General features: G+C 47.5%; 2 protein-coding genes across 2 annotated transcripts in view; one reads left to right on the plus strand and one right to left on the minus strand.

Annotated features, from left to right (window-relative positions):
* Positions 1–357: 357 nt before the first annotated feature.
* On the minus strand, positions 358–11,973 carry NFE2L1 (NFE2 like bZIP transcription factor 1). The gene is made up of 6 exons (XM_075350059.1): positions 11,838–11,973; positions 10,338–10,903; positions 5,993–6,184; positions 5,657–5,731; positions 5,420–5,578; positions 358–2,558 (listed from the first exon to the last, which is right to left on the minus strand). Exons 2-6 carry the CDS (start codon positions 10,833–10,835, stop codon positions 1,305–1,307), a joined length of 2,178 nt encoding a protein of 725 aa, XP_075206174.1. The 5' UTR covers positions 10,836–10,903; positions 11,838–11,973; the 3' UTR covers positions 358–1,304.
* A 464-nt stretch (positions 11,974–12,437) lies between these two features.
* COPZ2 (coat protein complex I subunit zeta 2) overlaps positions 12,438–21,866 on the plus strand; it is a 53,548-nt gene continuing 44,119 nt past the window's right edge. Inside the window, exons 1-3 of the mRNA XM_075347647.1 lie at positions 12,438–12,628; positions 15,794–15,862; positions 21,083–21,164. Coding sequence (XP_075203762.1) covers positions 12,539–12,628; positions 15,794–15,862; positions 21,083–21,164 — 241 coding nt within the window. The 5' untranslated portion in view covers positions 12,438–12,538. The remainder of the gene's footprint in view (positions 12,629–15,793; positions 15,863–21,082; positions 21,165–21,866) is intronic.

Here is a 21,866-nt window from a genome sequence, read left to right on the forward strand (position 1 = left end):
AATCTGGTGACAGATTCCCTTTAAGATAAATTGTATTCCTATGTGAGCTTCTTCTGAGCCATTGACCAAAATATACTAACATTACTGGCCGGAGGCTTTACAGCTCAGGGCTATTCAGTTGAATTGATTTATATTGCATTACAAGGCATAACCTATGGCCAGAAGTGTGTTTTCTTTTTAGAAAGTAGGAGACATATTTTATTAGTCTCCAAATCTTGTACAATCCTCGACACCTGCAGAGGAGCCCTCTGGTCTTTCATTTAGTGGATGCCATATTTCGCTTTAGCAGGAGCTTGTTGATGCTATTTTTTTTTTTTTTGCTGCAGGGCACAGGCATCAACCAGGCAACACACAGGATTAAGTTTAGAGAATCACAAAATCAGTTTATTTCAAAGAAAAAAAAAAAGAAAAAAAAAAAAAGCTTTCAATACATAGTTTTTCTAGTTCCAGGATGATGTATTATGGAACGTGCATAGTTATCACACTCAGCAAACTCTAAACCTAACTGATCACGTGAATTTTATAGAATGACTGAAGGATTTGTTTCCAATCCCTCAATTAATAGAATTCCTGCTACTCCGCATTGGACTCTACAGTACATTGTATTCTGCCCACCTCTGGATGGCGCTAGAACTGCTAAGTAAACGGGGGTCATACCCTGTCTGGCATTTTGGGGCAATACAATCTTTATTCTTGGGAAATTCTATACGGATAAATTAGAATTAAAACAAAAGAAACTAGCTTTATCCTGGTGTTGACAATCAGACCTCACGAGGAATAACAGAGCCCCATAAAATCAGCAGTGACACGTGATGCCACTTGTAGGACGAGGCTCAGCAAAGCCTGGCGCAAAATTTTAGGAGGCTCAGATTTCCTTTAGCAATTAGGCCACTTATCCCAAATCATTTAAAAACCGTGTGTGCCCGGCCTAGCCAGCGCTGACAGCTCACCCTCATGCAAGGTTACTCTTCTCCACATACATTTGCCTACATTTTGGACATGGTACAAGATCAAGAATTAAATAAATAAAAAAAAAATAATGGTCTTTCACCCTGCTTTTGTCAGCTTCTTAAGTTTACGATTTCAGGGCATGCTTCTGCCCTCAGGCCCGGCTGGCCTCCTCCTCATTCCTGGACAAACGGGGCCCCGACAGACAGGACACAGTCCCTGGCCCTCAGTATGTGTAGAAATCTACCTCACTCACTGGGGTCAGTCTTGTGTGAAAGGTTTGATACGGAGGCCTGAATGAAAGCACAGCCCACACCCCCTGTCCTGTAATATTCCTGATTTCACATACAGAGCTGTCACTTCCTCCGATCCTTTCTCTCTGGCCGTCTATTTTGCTGGCCCTCAGCGTTGCGTGGCATGAGTACTACATTGCCGTTGCTCGTGTAGTGCAGAGCATACTGCTGAGGAGAGTATGGCCGCCCTTCCTGGTCTCTTAGCTGGCTGAACACTTCCTGATAAAGGCTCTCCACTTCTTGCTTCATTCTCTGGAGTGATCTCAAGTTTTCTCCTTTTTCCCGCAGCTGAGAGCCACGTTCCCTGTTGAGTCGTTTCACCTCCTGCTCCAGATTCAGAATTGTGTCCAGCTTCCTTTTGCGGCAGTTCTGAGCAGCCATCTTGTTCTTTCCTCGTCTACGGATATCACGTACCAAGCAAAGCTGCGCCTCACTAAGTTGGTATTTGGTAAGAAGCTCATTAAACTCCTCCACAGGCAGATTAATGATTTTTTCATTACTGAAAGGGATCTTCATAGATCTGGCTCTTTGCTCATCTCGTCCAGCCTGTCGGTCTATGAATGCTGCTTGCCTTCGGCTCCCCCTCCCTGATATTGGCAACTGTGGTTCCTCAGGTTCTTCAGGGACCATGTTGTAGGTATGATTATGCCCTACATGTTCAAGAAAAGGCAAGCGATTAAATCGGCCAAGGTCCTGGGAGCTCATTCTGCAAAACTTGCTGAATTCTGGTTGGTAACCGCTGGCTTCATCAATCTCATCGGGTTCAGCCATTTCAGAGTCAGAGCTGTATCCTACTGCTCCTTCCTCTGAGAATGAGGAAGAGGATGAAGAGCAGGAAGATGATGAGGTCTCAGATCCACTAGGAGACGCTGGACTACGATGTGAATCGAGAGACAAACCAGAATCTGAATCCAACTCTTCCTGAAGTTGAGAAGCTTGAACTTGGCTAAAACCCTCCTCAAGTGCCAGGTCCATCAGGCTAATCTCATCAAATAAAGCATCACCCAAAATACCACCAAGGGAGTCCTGCAGGGCACTGCTGGATGTATCATTGGATGTGCTATTTAGCTGAGAGGGAAAAAGAATCCCTGTTAGATTGGTAAATCCAAAAGTGGAGTTGATATCAGTAGAGTTGTGAGAGGAGAGCTGAGGCAGCGGTGACTCTGGGACTGGAAAAGCTTCCATGGATGGAGTAAAGAGAGACAGGTCTTGGGCACAGCCCTGAAGAGATTGTGTATCCAGGTTCCCATTTTGCTGCAGTGATGGATCAAAGCTCAGATATAAAGGATCTTCAGTTGAATTATTAATATCCATTGGCTGCAAGGAGAAAAACAATGTAAAAATAAGAACTATAAAGTAAATGTTGCCATGCTGAAAAAAGTAACTTTGTTACAACATACATTTAGTAGTCCAATAAAATATTCCCCGACCTTACTTTCTCCTCGTATGCACAAAGATGGGGCGCACTAGATCCACCCATTACCCAAGTCCTAGAAATACAGAAAAGTGTCCCATGTTCTTCTGTATACCTGCTATGTGCCTAAAGTGTACCTCCAATCTTCTATAGAGACCATGTCTAAGAAATACAACACAAAATCATTGTGTTATGCTCAATCATATGCCATATTCCACCGGTAATTTTATTTTAAGTAATGTTACCAGAGGACAAAACACTGACTAAAAGGTGTATGATATGGATCTACAAGGACACTTTGTTCTGCCATACAGGTTTAATACTATGAGCATGGGCCCAAAGACTCACTTTTTTGGTAAAAAAAAAAAAAATGCAGATCCATCACTAGAAATCGCATTACAAACTGCATACTTTATTACATGGGTAATCCATGTCAGGATGGACTGTGAAAAGTTATGTGCAATCTCCGACAACCAAGTCTGATGGACAGCGCCTCAGTATACCTCCTCCCTGCCAAGATCTCACAATGCTCAGTACTAGCTGCCAGTCAGGCTGGATGGGGAGAGAATGAATACACTTTGACTTAATGAGCCATTTACCCTTTAGATGGATACATAGAGCATTTTACAATTGGATTACAGTGCCTTGTGAAAGTATTCGGCCCCCTTTGAATTTTTCAACCTTTTCACACATTTCAGGCTTCAAACAAACATAAAAAAATGTAAATTTTATGGTGAAGAATCAACAAGTGGGACACAATTGTGAAGTTGAACGAAATTATTGCTTATTTTAAACTTTTATAAAAAATAAACTGAAAATTGGGGCGTGGAATATTATTCAGCCCCTATAAGTTAATACTTTGTAGCGCCCCCTTTTGCTGCAATTACAGCTGTAAGTCGCTTGGCGTATGTGTCTATAAGTTTTGCACATCGAGAGACTGAAATTCTTGCCCATTCTTCCTTTGCAAACAGCTGGAGCTGAGTGAGGCTGGATGGAGAGCGTTTGTGAACAGCAGTTTTCAGCTCTTTCCACAGATTCTCGATTGGATTCAGGTCTGGACTATGACTTGGCCATTCTAACACCTGGATACATTTATTTGTGAACCATTCCACTGTAGATTTTGCTTTAGGTTTGGGATCATTGTCTTGTTGAAAGACAAATCTCCGTCCCAGTGTCAGGTCTTTTGCAGACTCCAACAGGTTTTCTTCAAGAATGGTCCTGTATTTGGCTCCATCCATCTTCCCATCAATTTTAACCATCTTCCCTGTCCCTGCTGAATAAAAGCAGGCCCAAACCATGATGTTGCCACCACTATGTTTGACAGTGGGGATGTTGTGTTCAAGGTGATGAGCTGTGTTGCTTTTACGCCAAACATATCGTTTGGCATTGTGCCCAAAACGTTTGATTTTGGTTTCATCTGAACAGAGCACCTTCTTTCGCATGTTTGGTGTGTCTCCCAGGTGGCTTGTGGCAAACTTTAAACAACACTTTTTATGGATATCTTTGAGAAATGGCTTTCTTCTTGCCACTCTTCAATAAAGGCCAGATTTGTGCAGTGTACGACTGATTGTTGTCCTATGGACAGACTCTCCCACCTCAGCGGTAGAACTCTGCAGTTCATCCAGATTGATCATGGGCCTCTTGGCTGCATCTCTGATCAGTCTTCTTGTTTGAGATTAAATTTTTGAGGGACAGCCGGGTCTTGGTAGATTTGCAGTGGTATGATACTCCTTCCATTTCAATATGATCGCTTGCACAGTGCTTCTTGGGATGTTGTAAAGTTGTGAAAATCGATTTGCAACCAAATCCGGCTTTAAAACTTCTCCACAACAGTATCTCGGACCTGCCTGTTGTGTTCCTTGGTCTTCATGATGCTGTCTGTGCTTTAAACAGAACACAGACTTATCACAGAGCAGGTGCATTTATACGGAGACTTTATTACACACAGGTGGCTTATATTTATCATCATCAGTCATTTGGGACAACATTGGATCATTCAGAGATCCGCAATGAACTTTTGGAGTGAGTTTGCTGCACTGAAAGTAAAAGGGGCCAAATAATATTGCACGCCCCAATTTTCAGTTTATTCTTTTTTACAAAATTTTAAAATAAGCAATAAATTTCGTTCAACTTCATAATCGTGTCCCACTTGTTGATTCTTCACCATAACATTAACATTTTTATCTTTATGTTTGAAGCCTGAAATATGAGGAAAGGTTGAAAAATTCAAGGGGGACGAATACTTCGCAAGGCACTGTATAGAATATAATCGAACATGGATTTTCAAAGTACATACACCAGACTCATTAGGCCTAAGATCTTTTTAATAAAGTAAATAGTTTGTAATGTCAAACCATGTGACAGATCCACTTAAAATATACCAACATGTATAACGATCACGAAAACAGATCTAGCATCCAGTCCAGTAGGTAGAATAAAAACTTCACGCTTTATTGAATTTCCATTAAAATAGCCAGTAGTATGGCTTGGTGAGTACCATACACAAGACGCCGCGACGTCCGAAACGCGTCTTGTGTATGGTATGCACCAAGCTATATTAATGGCTATTTTAATGGAAATTCAGTAAAGAGTGAAGTTTTTATTCTACCTAGTGGACTGGATGCTGGATCTGTTTTCGTGATTGAATCTAGGAGTGGCCTTCCATGCACCGTCCTTTATCTCCACTGGGTGAGCTGGATTTCCCCTTGTCTTAGATTGACATGTATAACGAGTACTTAATTTGACTTGCTGCAAAAATTAATACCTGCATATCCATGATTGACATCAGGTCCTGCCATTGCTCCTCTAAGTCAAGAGGTGACTCCATATCTGGGAGAAAAGGGGACAGGAGTCCGTCTGTTTGATCCAAAGCCTCTGGGCCTGGTTCTGTATTCAGCACAGCCTGAGAGCCAGGAGCTGGAAACTGTACAGAGCAAAAATCAGACTGTATTGCTCAATTCGGTAGGAAGAGAGCAGAACAGGTGAAAGGACACCGAATTACCTCGGAGGAATCGGCAAAGTGGAAAGTGTCATCCAGAAGACTCAGGCACTCTGCTAAAGACATCGCAGTCTGACCCTGCAGAAAAACAGAAGCCATTAATACTATAACAAGACAAAGCTTTATTAAGATTATACTTGCAAGGGTTAATAAGGCCTGCTTTTTTTCATTTTTTTGCAACTGAAAAGAGGTGAGAGGGACACTGATGTGCTGCTGGAGGATGGGGCAAGAAGTGGGACGTAGAATGACCTGGACACGTAGTTCTTCATTGAGTAATCATGATAAGCACCACTAGGCTCAGGGGGTATAATGGAGCATATTTGGAGAGTAGACAATCACCTCCTGTGGCACATTTTCCCCAGTCTCTCCATCCACTTGTACCGGGGGCTGCAGAGTTTCACTTCCAGGGTCATCACGCAAAGATTCCCAAATATCTTCATTGTCCTTGTGATGTCCTCTACTCTCAAAATCTTCACGTCCAGCTCCAAGGTCAATATCCTGAAGCCATAAAATATCTATTGGATCAATTTCCTGGAAAGGAGGAAAATAAAAACAAAAAAGAAATTAAGAATTATTTCTACCACCAAGTAGTAAGGACAGGCCCAGACAGAGGCGCACGCTGCTCACGCCAAGCCGCAACGCTGTAATTCAATAGCTGTGACACACTGCCTGCACTTTACAGCTTGACTTGTATTGATCACACTATAATAAGGTCTGATTATATCCACAGATCATGGCGCTTTTAAATATTTAGCCAGCATTGTGGCAAAGTCCTCCATGACATGTTCCTGCATTGTCCTCCTCGGGAGGCTCTCAAGGTCACTGTCAAGTTCACAGCCCTGGGAGACGTCACTGCGTCCTGCTCTGTGGCAGCAGCTGCACATGGCTGATCCCCATCTAACAATCTGCAGAAAGCAGGGGAAATAATGGGAATACAAGAATAGAGCAACCATGTCTGGCACAGTGTGAGGGGTGTAATGCCATCCTACGCTGCCGATATTCACGTCAGGTCATAAGACTGCCCCATCCTGTGTGTGCTGCAGGCTAACATGTAAACAGGTTAGGAGATGGCCCAGCGTCACCCAGAGAGGTGCCATATTGTGCAAGTGCGGAGCAGACACCTGTCCCCTCTGCTCATGCTCCAGTGTCACAGAAATAACAGCTGCCGGTCCCTTCATCAGCAAATCCTCTCTAGAAGACAGAAAAGCTTTGCAGTGCGCCCATTCACACACAGTATCCCCTACAGATCAGATTCCGGGAAGGAAAGAGGCCAGGAAACCTATAGTAGCAGTGATGGCAAATAGGAATCTGATCGGGACACGTTCTCTAGAGGGAAGCATACTGTACAGTGCCAAGCTCAAAATCTGGGGTACTATACACCCGCTGCTCTCACTGGTGCAGACTCACGAGGGGTCTACACCAAACACAGGTACACTTTAAGGCTGGTTTCAGAAGTCTGTGTTTAATCAGGTACCAGTCACATGCATGGTTATGGTCATACGCGTGTTACACGTGAGTCACGCGTGTGTTACACGTGACATCCGTGTTTACATATGTGTGACACGTACCGAGTAAAACACGTGTCTCTAATGAAAAGATGTTCTATATTTACCTGTATCCAGCGATGCTGTCTTCTGCGTCCCGCTCCTGATCCCCGCTCATTATTTTCATTGATTATTCACTGCCTGAGGATCTGGAAGCCGGAGCATCGCAGGGACAGACTGGGTACAGCACAGCCGAGGACAGCACCGCCGGGGACATCAGCGGGGACATCGCCAGTGACAGGTGAGTATACAGCAGTTTGTGCAGTGACATCCAGGGACTCATCAGGGTTCCCAATGAACTCATGAACCCCTGGAAGTCACCATCGTGACACTCGCTGTAACGCAGTTGTCGCAGGGGCGTCATCAGGAGGTCATCAGAGTTCATTGGGAAATCCGATGACCTCCTGGGCGTTCCTGCACACACACTGCTGGCAGGATACTCACCTGTCACTAGTGATGTCCCCAGTGATGCTGTCCTTGGCGATGCTGTCTCCAGCGCTGTCACCGCAATCCCCCTGCTTCACTGCGGTGAATACTCAATGAAAATAATGAGCGGGGGTCAGGAGCCGGAGACAGCATCGCTGGATACAGGTAAATATAGAAAATCTTTTTATTTAAAAACTCGTGTTTTCTCCAGTACATGTCACACTGATCACATCAGTGTGCCGTCCGTGTGACACCCGTGCTGCTGGAGAAAACACGGGCACGGCTCCGTGTGAAATAGCGGGGCCACACTGTTCGTGTGAAAACACGGCCGTGTGAGAGTGCACAATAGGGTAACATGGGTACGTGTGACATCCGTGTTAAAAACGGATGTCACATGTACCTGAAACACAGACGTCTGAAACCAGCCTTAGAAAATGCAAAATGTCTCTTGTAGACTATTTTGAAGCGCTTGCTCACCTTTCCTGGATATTAGTATCCTGTCTCATAATTCTGCATTATGCGGTCTCTGTTATTCCTCTTAATGGCCATTTACACGCTGCGACATCGCCAACGATATATCGTCGGGGTCACGGTGTTTGTGACGCACATCCGGCGTCGTTAGCGACATCGCAGCGTGTGACAGACAGGAGCGACCTTCAACGATCGCAAAAGAGGTAAAAATCGTTGGTTTTGGAGAGGTCGTTTATTTACCAAAAATTGTTGTATGTGCAGCAACGAGGTTGTTCCTGCGGCAGCACACATCGCTACATGTGACACCGCGGGAGCGAGGAACATCTCCTTACCTGCGGCCGCCCACAATGAGGAAGGAAGGAGGTGGGTGGGATGTTACGTCCCACTCATCTCCGCTTCTATTGGGCGGCCGCTTAGTGATGTCGCTATGACGCCGAACGAACCGCCCCCTTAGAAAGGAGGCGGTTCGCCGGTCACAGCGACGTCGCTAGGCAGGTAAGTGCGTGTGACTGTTCCTAGCGATGTTGTGCGCCATGGGCAACGATGTGCCCGTGACACACAACCGACGGGGGCGGGTACGCTCGCTAGCGAGATCGCAGTGTGTAAAGTACCCTTTAGGCCACGCTCACATCAGAGGTATTTTGCCGCAGGGCCGGATCAGATACAAATGCATTTCAGCTCCATTCATTCTTATGGAATCACGGCAACATGCGGCCGCATGTGACACACACAACCGCATGTGACACACACAACCGCATGTGACACACACAACCGCATGTGACACACACAACCGCATGTGACACACACAACCGCATGTGACACACACAACCGCATGTGACACACACAACCGCATGTGACACACACAACCGCATGTGACACACACAACCGCATGTGACACACACAACCGCATGTGACACACAACCGCCGCGACTCCATTGGACATGAATTGAGCTGAAACGCATCTGTATCGGATGCGGCCCTGCAGCAAAATACCTCTGATGTGAGTGCGGCCTTAGATGGACAATTGGGCGTCACCAGTTGGGGAGGCGTGTCTCTTCTTACACCGACGGTCCAAGCAGTGCTGACCGTACACATTATATAGGGTCACATTCTATATACTGTTACACCCATTTGTCATTAAAATATATAAAATGAAGGAAAAAGCGGCACAGTAAATAAGAGAAAAGTTCATTTCCTTGAAATGAACGCTGGTGACCGCTCATGCTTGGCACTAGAGACAAATGCTAGAAAGTCTGCACCTTGGCCAAAGGGGTGAAGTAAAGATAGCAATGCCCTCCAATAACGTCTGCGCCCTGGGTCCAAGGCTCGGCCACGTGACAGGGGTTCTGGAATTTAGTGTTAGGGCCTGTTTTTGATCATCATTATTAGATTGTTACACTCTAGATCTAATACCAGTGTGCATTATACAGTCTGGACAAAAGACCTGACATACAATACGCGGCAGCTAACAGCACACATGCGCTCCACAGATCGAGTGCCGCTCTAATCCCTCCCTGATCCCAGCGGGCTCTCGGGGGTTATATCTCCGAGAGCAGAACCTACCAATTAAACATGAGAGTTTCATGTGACCTGATGTCTCACTACCATGTAATATGATCTATGCACATACTGTAAGGGCACAATATTAAGACTCCGGGAAACATTTGCCTAGCCCACGTCGGCTCTGTAGCAATGTAAGGTGACCCTATTCCTGTCTGCATTGCAGACTACTCCAGTCTCACATGTCAGAGAAGCAGAACAACAGCCCCCACCCTCCACATCAAGTCCAGCGTAAACATATCCGTACACAAGCCCAGGCATGTGACCACCACTCTGGATCGTATATAGCCATGCCTTCAATCTGTGCCAACCTCCCATGGTTAATTTATGGAGACTAAAAAACCACACAAACCAAGTGACACTTTCAGAGAAAGTCCAGATCTACCTGAAAGCAAGGCTTTACTGCCGATAACAGCAATGACACCCCAAATAAATAACGAATGTATGGGACCAGGAGACCAACACACGGGGCTCTTTGCCGGGGGGGGGGGGGGGGGGGGGTCACTGGTAAATTTAGAAAAGTAATGGCCTTACATCCTCCATATCAGTTATATGCCCTCTGCTAGCCCAGATCTATGGGACCACCAAAGGTCTCAGACTCATGAGGCAGGGCATGAGAAAACAACAAGTGGGGGTTCGCAGTCAGGTTTGGGGGGGTGGGGGTTTGTCAGGGTGACTCTTACCTCCTTGTTTAGTTCTGAGCTCTCAGACTGCGCGGTGGCTCCCAGCTCATCGGTTCCACGTCCTTGCTCTGACTCTCTATTGTCTCTGAGGCTGCTGTCAGAAGAAGGGAGATCCTGAGGGCCTTCTGGGGATAGGCTGGAGCCAGTCTGAGCGCTGGAAACAGAGCCGTCCGCCTCCCTGTGCACTAGCCAGGTATCAAGTTCTGTGCTGGGCACTTGCAGCCTGTCAAGGGCACGCATACGGCTTAACAGTCTACGGGAGGTGAAAAACTGGTCTAAGTCCACGCTCTTGGGGTGCACTCCGTAGCCATCTGTGGTGCCGCGGAGGCTGTGGAACTGTGTCTGAGTATAGGCTGATGTAGGCCCCAGGATGATCTCATGCAGAGGGGGCAGGTGAGAAGGCAGGTAGGAGTCCAAGTCCACACGCACACCCATGAGGCTCAACAGAATGGTGACCTGGATAAGACCCTCAGTCAGATACTTCTTCAAAGACAGCATGTCTGGGAGCCCCAGGGAAGAAGGGACCCCCAACACTCACTTTCCTGCACACAGGGATGAGCTGTCTCCTAAAAAGAGGGAAACAGGAAAGTGTTAGAGGCCAAACTGATCGTTCATGAAGGGAAGCGGAAAATGCTTTCCAAACAATCTAGAATTACAGAAGCATTGCATCATATCAGCGTTCTGTAACCCATCCCAGGAAGCCGACCTTCACCCAGGTAGTCGCTGACCTACATTCATCACACCCTGAACTCATCTGACTGGTAATTCAGGGACGGCCTGCAAAGCTTTGTTGTAGCAGAATCTTGTGCTGCAGATATAGATAGGGAGCCAAGCCGGTAACCATAATAAAGGATAAACAGCATGTGTAACCCAACTGTGCCGTCCCTACCCCACTGCATGATGTGAACAGTAGTCCCACAGCCACTGTCTTACCATATGACGAGATATAGATATAGATATATATATATACACATACACGCACACACACTGCATATATAGACACACATATACAGGTCTACCAGCTTCAGTCCTTAGTTCCCTTCTTTCAGGAGAGATGAGCTGATGAAATCCTTGTCTGCCCCAGCTCAGTGCTGTTGTGGAGGGATCAGATCACAGTGTAGGAGTCTGTGCCCCCCCCCCCCCTATCCAGTTAGTGACCCCCTCCCCCACTATATTATACCACCCGATCTCCTGAGAACAGTGCATGTTCGGGGGCCTCCACATTAGTGTCAGGACAGATGAGGTCTGATTATAGATACTCCAATGATAAAGAACAAAACAGAAACTGAATTCGCATCCACTGCAAAAATGATGAAATGGCCGATAGCGGAGAACAATAGCTCGGGTCTGATCACATTGTGTACAGAGCAGAGATGTAATAAACAGGTGTCTGTTCACACCCTAAACTGCAGTCAGTGCCCCCTATACTGCGGCTTTTCCAACGCCCACACGTCCATGCAGAGGCCATCCCGTCTGCAGAGGCCGCGCCGTCCCCGGTACCTGGGTCTCACGCGCGCTGAATCGTCCCTCCGCTCTCCTCCTTCCTCGTGCATCCACCGCCCGTGTACCCGCAGCCCGACTATCACTTCCGCATCACCCGGCAAAACAGACAACCCTGCCCTCCACCAATCACATCCCTGTTCCACTGCAGGTACACAAGCCGGGGACAGGCCCTCACTGCAGGCAGCCAATCAATAAAGAGCAATATGAGGGGCAGCCAATGGGAAGAGGTAATGAGACCACACCACTTAACTGTCACAGACAGTTCGGCGGCAAATCACGCTCCCTAGCGCCAACATGCCAGGGTGACGTCACTGACAGGCTTCCCTCTCCACCTATCAGCTGGCAGAATTGTTTTCCGCTTTCTTTACCCTGTTCTGTCTCCCGAATTAACAGACAGCAGCGCTCAGGTCAATTGTGACAAGCTATGGCCGGTTTAGCCGTAACAGAGAGTCAAAGCAGAGAAAGGAACGGGCACAGGCCGGTACAGTGACTTGCAAAAATATTACGTATTGCGTAAGACGTTCTGGAAGTTTCTATGCGTCTGACGTCACTTCGTAAACGATATCGTTACGTCATCCCGTTAAGGCGTGGAGAGGGCGTGGTTACTGTTGCTGGACGTTTCATCACATGTTGGGTGTGGGGCCTGCGGGGCGGAGCTCTGTGGAGACAGAATTCCCACTGTGGCAGCGGCGTCCTCAATGGGCGGAGTTCTCAGTGGGCGGGGCCATAATTTAAAGGGATTTCCTGCAAACTCTGCGCTGGCTGCCAGTGTGATGGAGACTTTCTCGGTACGGGGCGGATAATCTTGTGATAACGCGCATCACCGTGACATTGTACGATACGATAGTTATATGGTGTAGAGTGGGCACCGGCTCTCCTGTGGGGCACGTCCAGAATATCTGTGTCTATATGAGTGTGCGCACAGGGCGGGGAGCATTCACACAGGCATGTGCGTGACATGCGGCATTAATCCGCATCCCCAACACGTGACTCTAGTTTCCACAACAGGAAAGTGAAGTGTTCTGCAAGGGAAAGCCGTCAGATAGCCCCAAGGGGGTTAAAGGGGAAATCTCTGGTGTGGACGGTCCCCCAATATCCATGGGTTTAGAGGTCACTTCCCAGCCACTGGCGATCTGACCATTGAGACCACTGAGAACCGGAGCCCCCGTGTGTACGGTGGTCTATCATTCCAATGGGAGTGCTGAAGACCAACCGAGCTCAGCGCTCCTCATCACTGTCCTCAGAGCCTCCGTCCTCAGGGTCCCTGGTGTCCCGGCCATCGGGACGGTGGAGATAAAGGATCGCTTCCAAACTTCAGGATATCCCTTTAATACTTGTGGATTGCTTGTGGTCAGTCCAAACCACATTTCACAGCATCGGTCACTGGAGAATTGACTAGAATCTCATCCACAGTGCTGGTTCTGTGATCCAGGGAGTCGCAGAGGTAGGGAAGAGCGGGAATCATTCACCAATCCCGAGAGCTTACATGGAGCAATGTGGAGAGTAGCAAAAGGGTTAATTACTACCCACAGACCAATGTAAATCAGCTGGGAATGTGAAGCGCATGGGGCCCGAATAAGGCAGGCCCAAGTCACCAAGTGTAGGTGGCAGGGACTAGGCACCCAGGAATCCCATAGAGAAGAGCAAACTCCGCTGCCGGGAGGAAATGAACTTTAATCCTCCCAGCAGCATTCAGGTTTCAGTCATGGAGGCGGCGCCGGTGTGGGTTCAGTCAGTGCTCTGTGTATGGAGAGAGGCGGCTGTAACCGCACTGACTGACAGCCTTCCCTGATGATGAGCTACAGTCAGTCAGTCAGTGCAGGGGGCGGTTACAGCCTCTCTCCATACACACAGCGGGGACTGAACTTGCACTGGCACCACCCCTGTGACTGAAACCGGAACACTGTTGGGGGGATTAAAGTTAATTTCCTCCCAGCAGCGGGGTTCATTGTGCCGGCATCGGGCAGGTTCAGAATACTATTAACCTGCGGATTAACCCCCTATCTGCGTGTAAATAGTGTTTTTAAATTGGACAGGTTCCCTTTAAAAAAAAAAAAAGTTTCTCTCTACATAGAATCATGGAATGGTAGAGATGGAAGGACCTGTAGGGTCATCAGGTCCAACCCCTGCGAGTGCAGATTTTGATGCAAAGGGTTACCCTGTCGAAGTTGTAAATCAGGCCTTTCACAAAAGCACAAGCATTATTATTGTCTAAGGCTAAGTTCACACTTCCGTTGTTTTGCATCAGTCACATGCGTTGCTTGACGCATGTGACTGATGCGTTGTACAACGGATGACAACAGTGACAAAGAAAATAATTTCTTTGTCGGACTCCGTTGTGTGCGGGGGGCGGAGTTCAGGGGGCGGAGCTGAGGACGTCAGTGCCTCGGTCTGCATGGCTGGGGACAGGTGAGTGAGTGTGTGTGTGTGTCTACATGCGTGTGTACATGCGGAGTGCGGGAGGGGGCGGAGCCGTGGAGCTGAGGACGTCAGTGCAGCGGGGACTGCAGGGCTGGGGACAAGTGTGTGAGTGTGTGTGTACACATGCGGAGTGCGGGAGGGGGAGGAGCCGAGTGGTGAAGTGTCGGCCTGCTTGCACACTGTATCCAGGGTAAATATCGGGTAACTAAAAGCAAAGCACTTTTTGCTTGGTTACCCGATATTTATCTTGGATACCAGCTTAGCGCGGGCTCCCTGCACCCGAACCACTGTAAATATCGGGTAACTAACCAAAGCGCATTGCTTGGTTACCCGATGTTTATCCTGGTTACGGGGGCGGGGAGCCAGAGAGCGCATGCGCAGCGAAATCCTACGGATCGCGCTGCTTAAAAAACGTTACATGCTGCGTTGCTCCCGCCCGGCGGTCAGTTAAAAAACGCCTGACCGCGACGCAGCGGATGCAACGCAGCATCATCAGTCACAATCCGTCACTAATAGAAGCCTATGGGGAAAACCAGGATTCCTGCAAAATATTTTGCAGGATACCGTAATTCCTCAAGGCTACGGATTGTGACTGATGCAAAACAACGGAAGTGTGAACTTAGCCTAATACACAAACAACATTTGACCAAAAATCTAGTCCCAAAAGATTTTTTTTTAATTTCCAATTTGGACCATTAGATAGAAAAATAAAAAAATGTTTTGAATAAAAATTGGCATATTTTGTGCTATGACCCTGATTTACAAGAAATGACCCAACACAGGCCTCCAGTCCCAGGCCTCCAGTCCCAGGCCTCCAGTCCCAGGCCTCCAGTCCCAGGCCTCCAGTCACAGATCTCCAGTCACAGGCCTCCAGTCACAGATCTCCAGTCACAGGCCTCCAGTCACAGATCTCCAGTCACAGGCCTCCAGTCACAGGCCTCCAGTCACAGGCCTCCAGTCACAGGCCTCCAGTCACAGACCTCCAGTCACAGGCCTCCAGTCACAGGCCTCCAGTCACAGATCTCCAGTCACAGATCTCCAGTCACAGATCTCCAGTCCCAGGCCTCCAGTCCCAGGCCTCCAGTCACAGATCTCCAGTCACAGGCCTCCAGTCACAGATCTCCAGTCCCAGGCCTCCAGTCCCAGGCCTCCAGTCCCAGATCTCCAGTCCCAGGCCTCCAGTCACAGATCTCCATCACAGGCCTCCAGTCACTTATCGTAGAAGCAAAAATGTGAAAGGTATTTTGGTCTACAATAGACTAAGGCGTCCTTTGACCTCGCTGGATCATGCCTGTTCCCCTGGTAAGTTCCACTGCGGTAATTGTCGTTTCTGCAGACCCGCCATGTCTGGAGAGGACGCCACTCCGGAGCCCGTTATACACCTGCACCATGTGATGTATATATGCGCTTCATGCTGGGAACTGGGTACAATCTGGTATCAGGAGGATTGCTTTAGGTTACATTACGCCGCCTCTCTTCGGCTATGTGTACTAGTAACTTTCCAAGACCTATTTCATTCGTGTCTTCTGCAGGATCCCACGTTATACACCGTACGCGCGGTCATCATTTTGGATCAGGACGGGCATCGACTTGTAGCCAAAGTAATACTGATGTGTGCACTGCATGAGTTTGGAAATGGCACATTCTTACCTGACTAATACCATCTAGTTTCTGCTGTGATATGAAGAATGTCAATAAACTAAATCACTTTAATGGAAAGATGCACGTCTGTAGTATTTTTGTATTGCTTTAGAGTAAAGAGGGTGTCAGGACTTATGGTTAGGATAGATGGGTCATCAGTATCAGATTGGTGGGGTGTGGGACAGATGTCAGTTGTTAGCTCAACCGGATGTAAACCGTGGACAGAGTTGTTGTAGGGTTCCATACACTGAGTACTGGTTATTTGTGGGTGTTGCAGCTGAGCCACCCTATTGAAGTTAATGGGAGCCAAGCTGCAGTAACTGTGAACAGCCATTACATCGTGTATGGGAAGTTGTGCCTTTTCAGTTCTGGGGTCCACTTACATCCCGGTGTGATGAGAGCTGCAAACAGCTGATTGATGGGGGTGTTGGCTCCCACAACTGGTCCTAGACACCCCCTTTAAGGTGTAAACCACACAGACAATTGTTTGCCTCACCCCCAAAAAAGTGGATCCAAAAGTGTAAAAGACAAACTTAAAGGCAATCTGTCACCAGATTTTTGCCACCTAATCTGAGAGCAGTACAATGTAGGGGCAGAGACCCTGATTCCAGGGGTGTGTCACTTACTGAGCTGTTAAGTGTAATTTTTTATAAAATCACTGTTTAATCAGCAGTAGACTATCGCTAGAGGACTACTTGGTCTACTGCCAGGTAGTTCAGCATATGCATGAGCTCTGTATAAGACTGGAGTCACACTTGCGAGTGTCTCTCGTGTCACTCGCGCGAGTCTCGCATCGCATCGCATCGCATCACCCTCTCTCATCACACACTCTCCTGACAGGAGCGGGTCGGCTGCATGTATTTCTATGCAGCTGAGACGCTCCTGTCAGGAGACAGTGCGGCCGTGCCGGGTGATGCGATGCAAGTCTCTCTCAAGTGTGACTCCGGCCTAACTATTAGATCTGCGGCAGAGAAAACATTGATTTTATCAAAATGACAGCAAACCGCTCAGTAAGTGACACATCGCTGGAATCAGGGTCTCTCTCTCTACATTATGCTGCTTTCAGATGGGGGAGCAAAGACCTGGTGACAGATTCCCTAAATGTATCTCCTCTCTTGTGTCCATACCTGTATGTAGCTCAAGAAGTAAATGAACTGCAGCAAACACCACACTTGTGAACCTGACTACATGAGCTGGCTGATTTTACCTGTATTACAGACAATTGAAGCCCCCTTAGGCTACAGTCACACACAGATTTGGACACAGATGTGGCATATTACTTGTGGGATGCAATCAAAAATTGCTAATATGTATAGAGTTGTAATATAGATTCACTTTCACCTCTCTTCATAGGCTTTTAGAGCCTCTAGTTATTTTTGACAGCAAGAATTGCAGAATGTTGGATCAGATGAAGCTGTCAGTGCTTCATGGCTTCCATATAGAGGCGATTCCACTACTGTGGACATTCTGTAATGAGACTTCAGGTCTATACTGAGTAGTATCGTGCCCTACATACAGGTGCATCTCAATAAATTAGAATAACATTAAAAAGTTAAATTATTTCAATTATTCAATACAGAAAGGGAAACGCATATATTATATAGAGCAATCTATTTCAAGTGTTTATTTCTATTAATGTTGATGATTATGGCTTACAGAAAATTAGAATAATTACCACAAAAAATCTGCAAAGGCTTCCTAAGTGTTTAAAATGGTCCCTTAGTCTGGTTCAGTAGGCTTACACAATCATGGGGAAGATTGCTGACTTGACAGATGTCCAGAAGGCAGTCATTGACACACTCCACAAGAAGGGTAAGCCACAAAAGGTCATTGCTATATAAGCTGGCTTATTAATGGAAAGGTGAGTGGAAGGAAAATGTGTGGTAGAAAAAGGTGCACAAGCAGCCGGGAAAACCGCAGCTTTGATAGGATTGTTAAAGGCGTTGTCTGACATAAACTGAAAAATATTTTGTAAGCTAATCTGTGCTGTATTGTCATTTTAAACACCCCTACATTTTGTTTTTGTTTTCCAACTTTTGTTCCTTTTGAATTATCCCTTTATTCTCTGCAGCTCTTTATTTACATGCAGGTCAACCAAACATGACATTTTCCTGTGCCAAACCTCACAGTCAAAGCTGGCACCGCTCGGCCTCACTGTCTGGGCCCGCCCTCTGCACAATCATTGGCTGTCAGTATTCTGCCCAGCATTGACCTCTCATCACTCCAACATTGGAAATAACAGCCTCACATAGGGCTCTGCAGACCCCACCACATAGGGCTCTGAAGACCTCACCACATAGGGCTCTGCAGACCCCACCACATAGGGCTCTGAAGACCCCACCACATAGGGCGCTGCAGACTCCACCACATAGGGCGCTGCAGACCCCACCACATAGGGCTCTGCACCCCCACTACATAGGGTTCTGCAGGCCCTACCACATAGGGCTCTGCAGGCCCTACCACATAGGGCTCTGCACCCCCACCACATAGGGCTCTGCACCCCCACCACATAGGGCTCTGCACCCCCACCACATAGGGCTCTGCACCCCCACCACATAGGGCTCTGCACCCCCACCACATAGGGCTCTGCACCCCCACCACATAGGGTTCTGCAGACCCCACCACATAGGGCTCTGCTCCCCCACCACATAGGGCTCTGCTCCCCCACCACATAGGACTCTGCTCCCCCACCACATAGGGCTCTGCTCCCCCACCACATAGGGCTCTGCACCCCCACCACATAGGGTTCCACAGGCCCTACCACATAGGGCTCTGCACGTCCCACCACAAAGCGCTGTGCACACCCTACCACATAGGACTCTGCAGACCCCACCACATAGGGCTCTGCAAACCACACCACATAGGGAGAGGGGGGGTTGCAAGTACTGTCTGAGAATGGCATGCAAAAAAAAAATTTTTCAGTGTAAATTCACAATTATTCCAACTGTACTATAATGCAAAATGAGATTTTTAGCAAATGATTGATCCATAATTTGAGCCACCCCTGCCAACTTCAAGGCAAATCTCTATAGGGGGGTCCTACTCTATATTTATATTTTCAATGTGCCATAGGGCTAACTAATTAAATTCTACACCCCCACCACATAGGGTTCTGCAGGCCCTACTACATAGGACTCTGCAGACCCCACCACATAGGGCTCTGCACCCCCACCACATAGGGTTCTGCAGACCCCACCACATAGGGTTCTGCACCCCCACCACATAGAGCTCTGTACGCCCCTCCACACAGCACTCTGAAGCCCCCACACGGCGCTCTGCACCACCCCACACATCGCTCTGCAGCCTCCACCATTTATCAAATACATACCTTTCCTCGGTCCCCACCGCTGCTCCTCATTAGCCCGCTGTCTGCTCTGGACATATCAGCACAGTAGTGACATCACCGCTGTACTGAACTGTCAGAGACAGCGGGACAATGATGAGAAGCAGCGCTGTGGTCCCTCTCATCATTGCTGTGAAGTGTATTGGCATCTGTGATGCCGATACATTTGAAGTGCGATCCTGAGCAGCGGACCCGGTGCTGGCACTGATACTGCGTGCAGGCCCTCCCCCCAGCTCACGGGCCCCACAGCAGTGGCGGGGGAGAGTAGGAATGTGGTGAGGGTGTGGGGGATTATGTAGGATGGTACATGGAAGGGGGGCGGGGACTCCAGCGTACTGCCCAGCAGGGCGGCTACATGACGTCGGCTGTGATACCCGTCTAGAAGGCGAGCATAAGCTCCTGCCCCTGTTGACGTGACATCACAGGAAGCAGCAAAATCACGGTAGGAGTGGTCACATGACCACTCTGAGCCGGGGAGAGGGGCTGACAGCAGGGTAGGTAGGTAGTTAGCCCAATAGAATAGTGCAATAAACAAAACTTAGCAAAATAAGCCGGATAACCCCTTTAAGATAAGGCGATTCAAAAATTTGGGGGAGATTTACAATGAGTGGACTACTGCTGGAGTCAGTGCTTCAAGAGCCACCACACCCAGATGTATCCAGGACATGGGCTACAAGTGTCGCATTCCTTGTGTCAAGCCACTGATGAACAATAGACAACGCCAGAAGCGTCTTACCTGAGGTAAGGAGAGAAAGAACTGGAGTGTTGCTCAGTAGTCCAAGGTGTTGTTTTCAGATGAAAGTAAATTCTGCATTTCATTTGGAAATCAAGGTCCCAGAGTCTGGAGGAAGAGTGGAGAGGCCACATCAAAGCTGCTTGAGGTCTAGTGTGAAGTCACCACAATCAGTGATGGTTTGAGGAGCCATGTCATCTGCTGGTGTAGGTCCACTGTGTTTTATCAAGACCAGAGTCAGTGCAGCCGTCTACCAGGAAATTTTAGAGCACTTCATGCTGTACTCTGCTGACAAGCTTTTTGGAGATGGAAATTTCATTTTCCAGCAGGACTTGGCACCTATCCACACTGCCAAAATTAACCACAGTATCACTGTGCTTGATTGGCTAACAAACTCTCCTGACCTAAACCCCATAGAGAATCTATGGAGTATTGTCAAGAGGAAGAAGAGAAACACCAAACCCAATAATGCAGATGAGCTGAAGGCTGCTATCAGAGCAACCTGGGCTTCCATAACACCTCAGCAGTGCCACGGGCTGGTCGCCTGCATGCCACGCTGCATTGATGCAGTAGTTCATGCAAAAGGTGCCCAGACCAAGTATTGAGTGCATTTACTGTATACACTTTTCAGTAGGTGTTAACATTTCTGAGTTTAACATTATTTTTCAGTTTTTCTTATATAATATCCTAATTTTCTGAGATAATGACTTTTGGGTTTTCATTGTCTGTAAGCCATAATCATCAACATTAACAGAAATAAACACTTGAAATAGAACAATCTGTTTGTAATAACTCTATATAATATATGCGTTTCCCTTTTTGTATTTAATTACTGAAATAAATGAACTTTTTGATGATATTCTAATTTATTGAGATGCACTTGTGTAACGGACTTGTCTCAGGCTCTCACTACTCTGCATATAAAAGAGGCATGCCGATCCTATCTACTAGAAAGGATTCTGAATACTGTTTACCCCCATAGCACAGTCATATAGTGGGAAAATATTCCTTCGCTCCATTGGCCTGCACAGTGTCAGTTGTAATAATTTCACCACTAGTTTCTTTTTGCCCTCCAATATGGAAATTTCTCTTTTCCTATTATAGTATTATGACTGCACATTCCCATCACTGTCGGAGCAGCAAGATTTTGAAAGAAAAATATTCCTCAAAACTCAGAGATCTGAAAGTAAGAAAATAAGAGGAAGAAGTCTAATGATAATCTAATATGTTACCTCATAGATGAGTAGTTTTCGCATAATGTAGAGCTATGGTCATATCACAATTTAGCCTATGGTCGGTCCTTCTGACGTCCTGGAAAATGGGATTCGGGGCATGGGCGCTGTTGGGGCCATTTACTATAATGATGCAAAGGTAGTCCCTGTGTTCTCTATCGGACATCATTTTCGGCCATATTCACCTTTTGAGGCAGGTTCTACGATTTGGTCCGCTACGACTTGGAGCTCTCCTCATATAGGTGAATAGTACAGGAGAAAATGGCAGCCAATAGGGCACACAATGATGACATCTGCATCATTATAGTAAATGCACACCCCCCCACCCGGCACATGCTCCTCCCAAATCTCATTTTCCTGGGTTTCAGATGTAAGTCCTGACGGTGCCACTTAGGGGCCCTTTGCACACTACGACATCGCAAGCCAATGCTACGATGCCGAGCGCGATAGTCCCCGCCCCCGTCACAGCTGCAATATCATTGTGATAGCTGCCGTAGCGAATATTATCGCTACGGCAGCTTCACATGCACTCACCTGTCCTGGGACGTCGCTCTGGCCGGCGATCCGCCTCCTTCCTAAGGGGGCGGGTCGTGCGGCGTCACTGCGACGTCACACGGGAGGCAGCCAATAGGAGCGGAGGGGCGGAGATGAGCGGG

This window comes from Anomaloglossus baeobatrachus, chromosome 5 (assembly GCF_048569485.1).
Source record: "Anomaloglossus baeobatrachus isolate aAnoBae1 chromosome 5, aAnoBae1.hap1, whole genome shotgun sequence".
Taxonomy (NCBI): Eukaryota; Metazoa; Chordata; class Amphibia; order Anura; family Aromobatidae; genus Anomaloglossus; species Anomaloglossus baeobatrachus.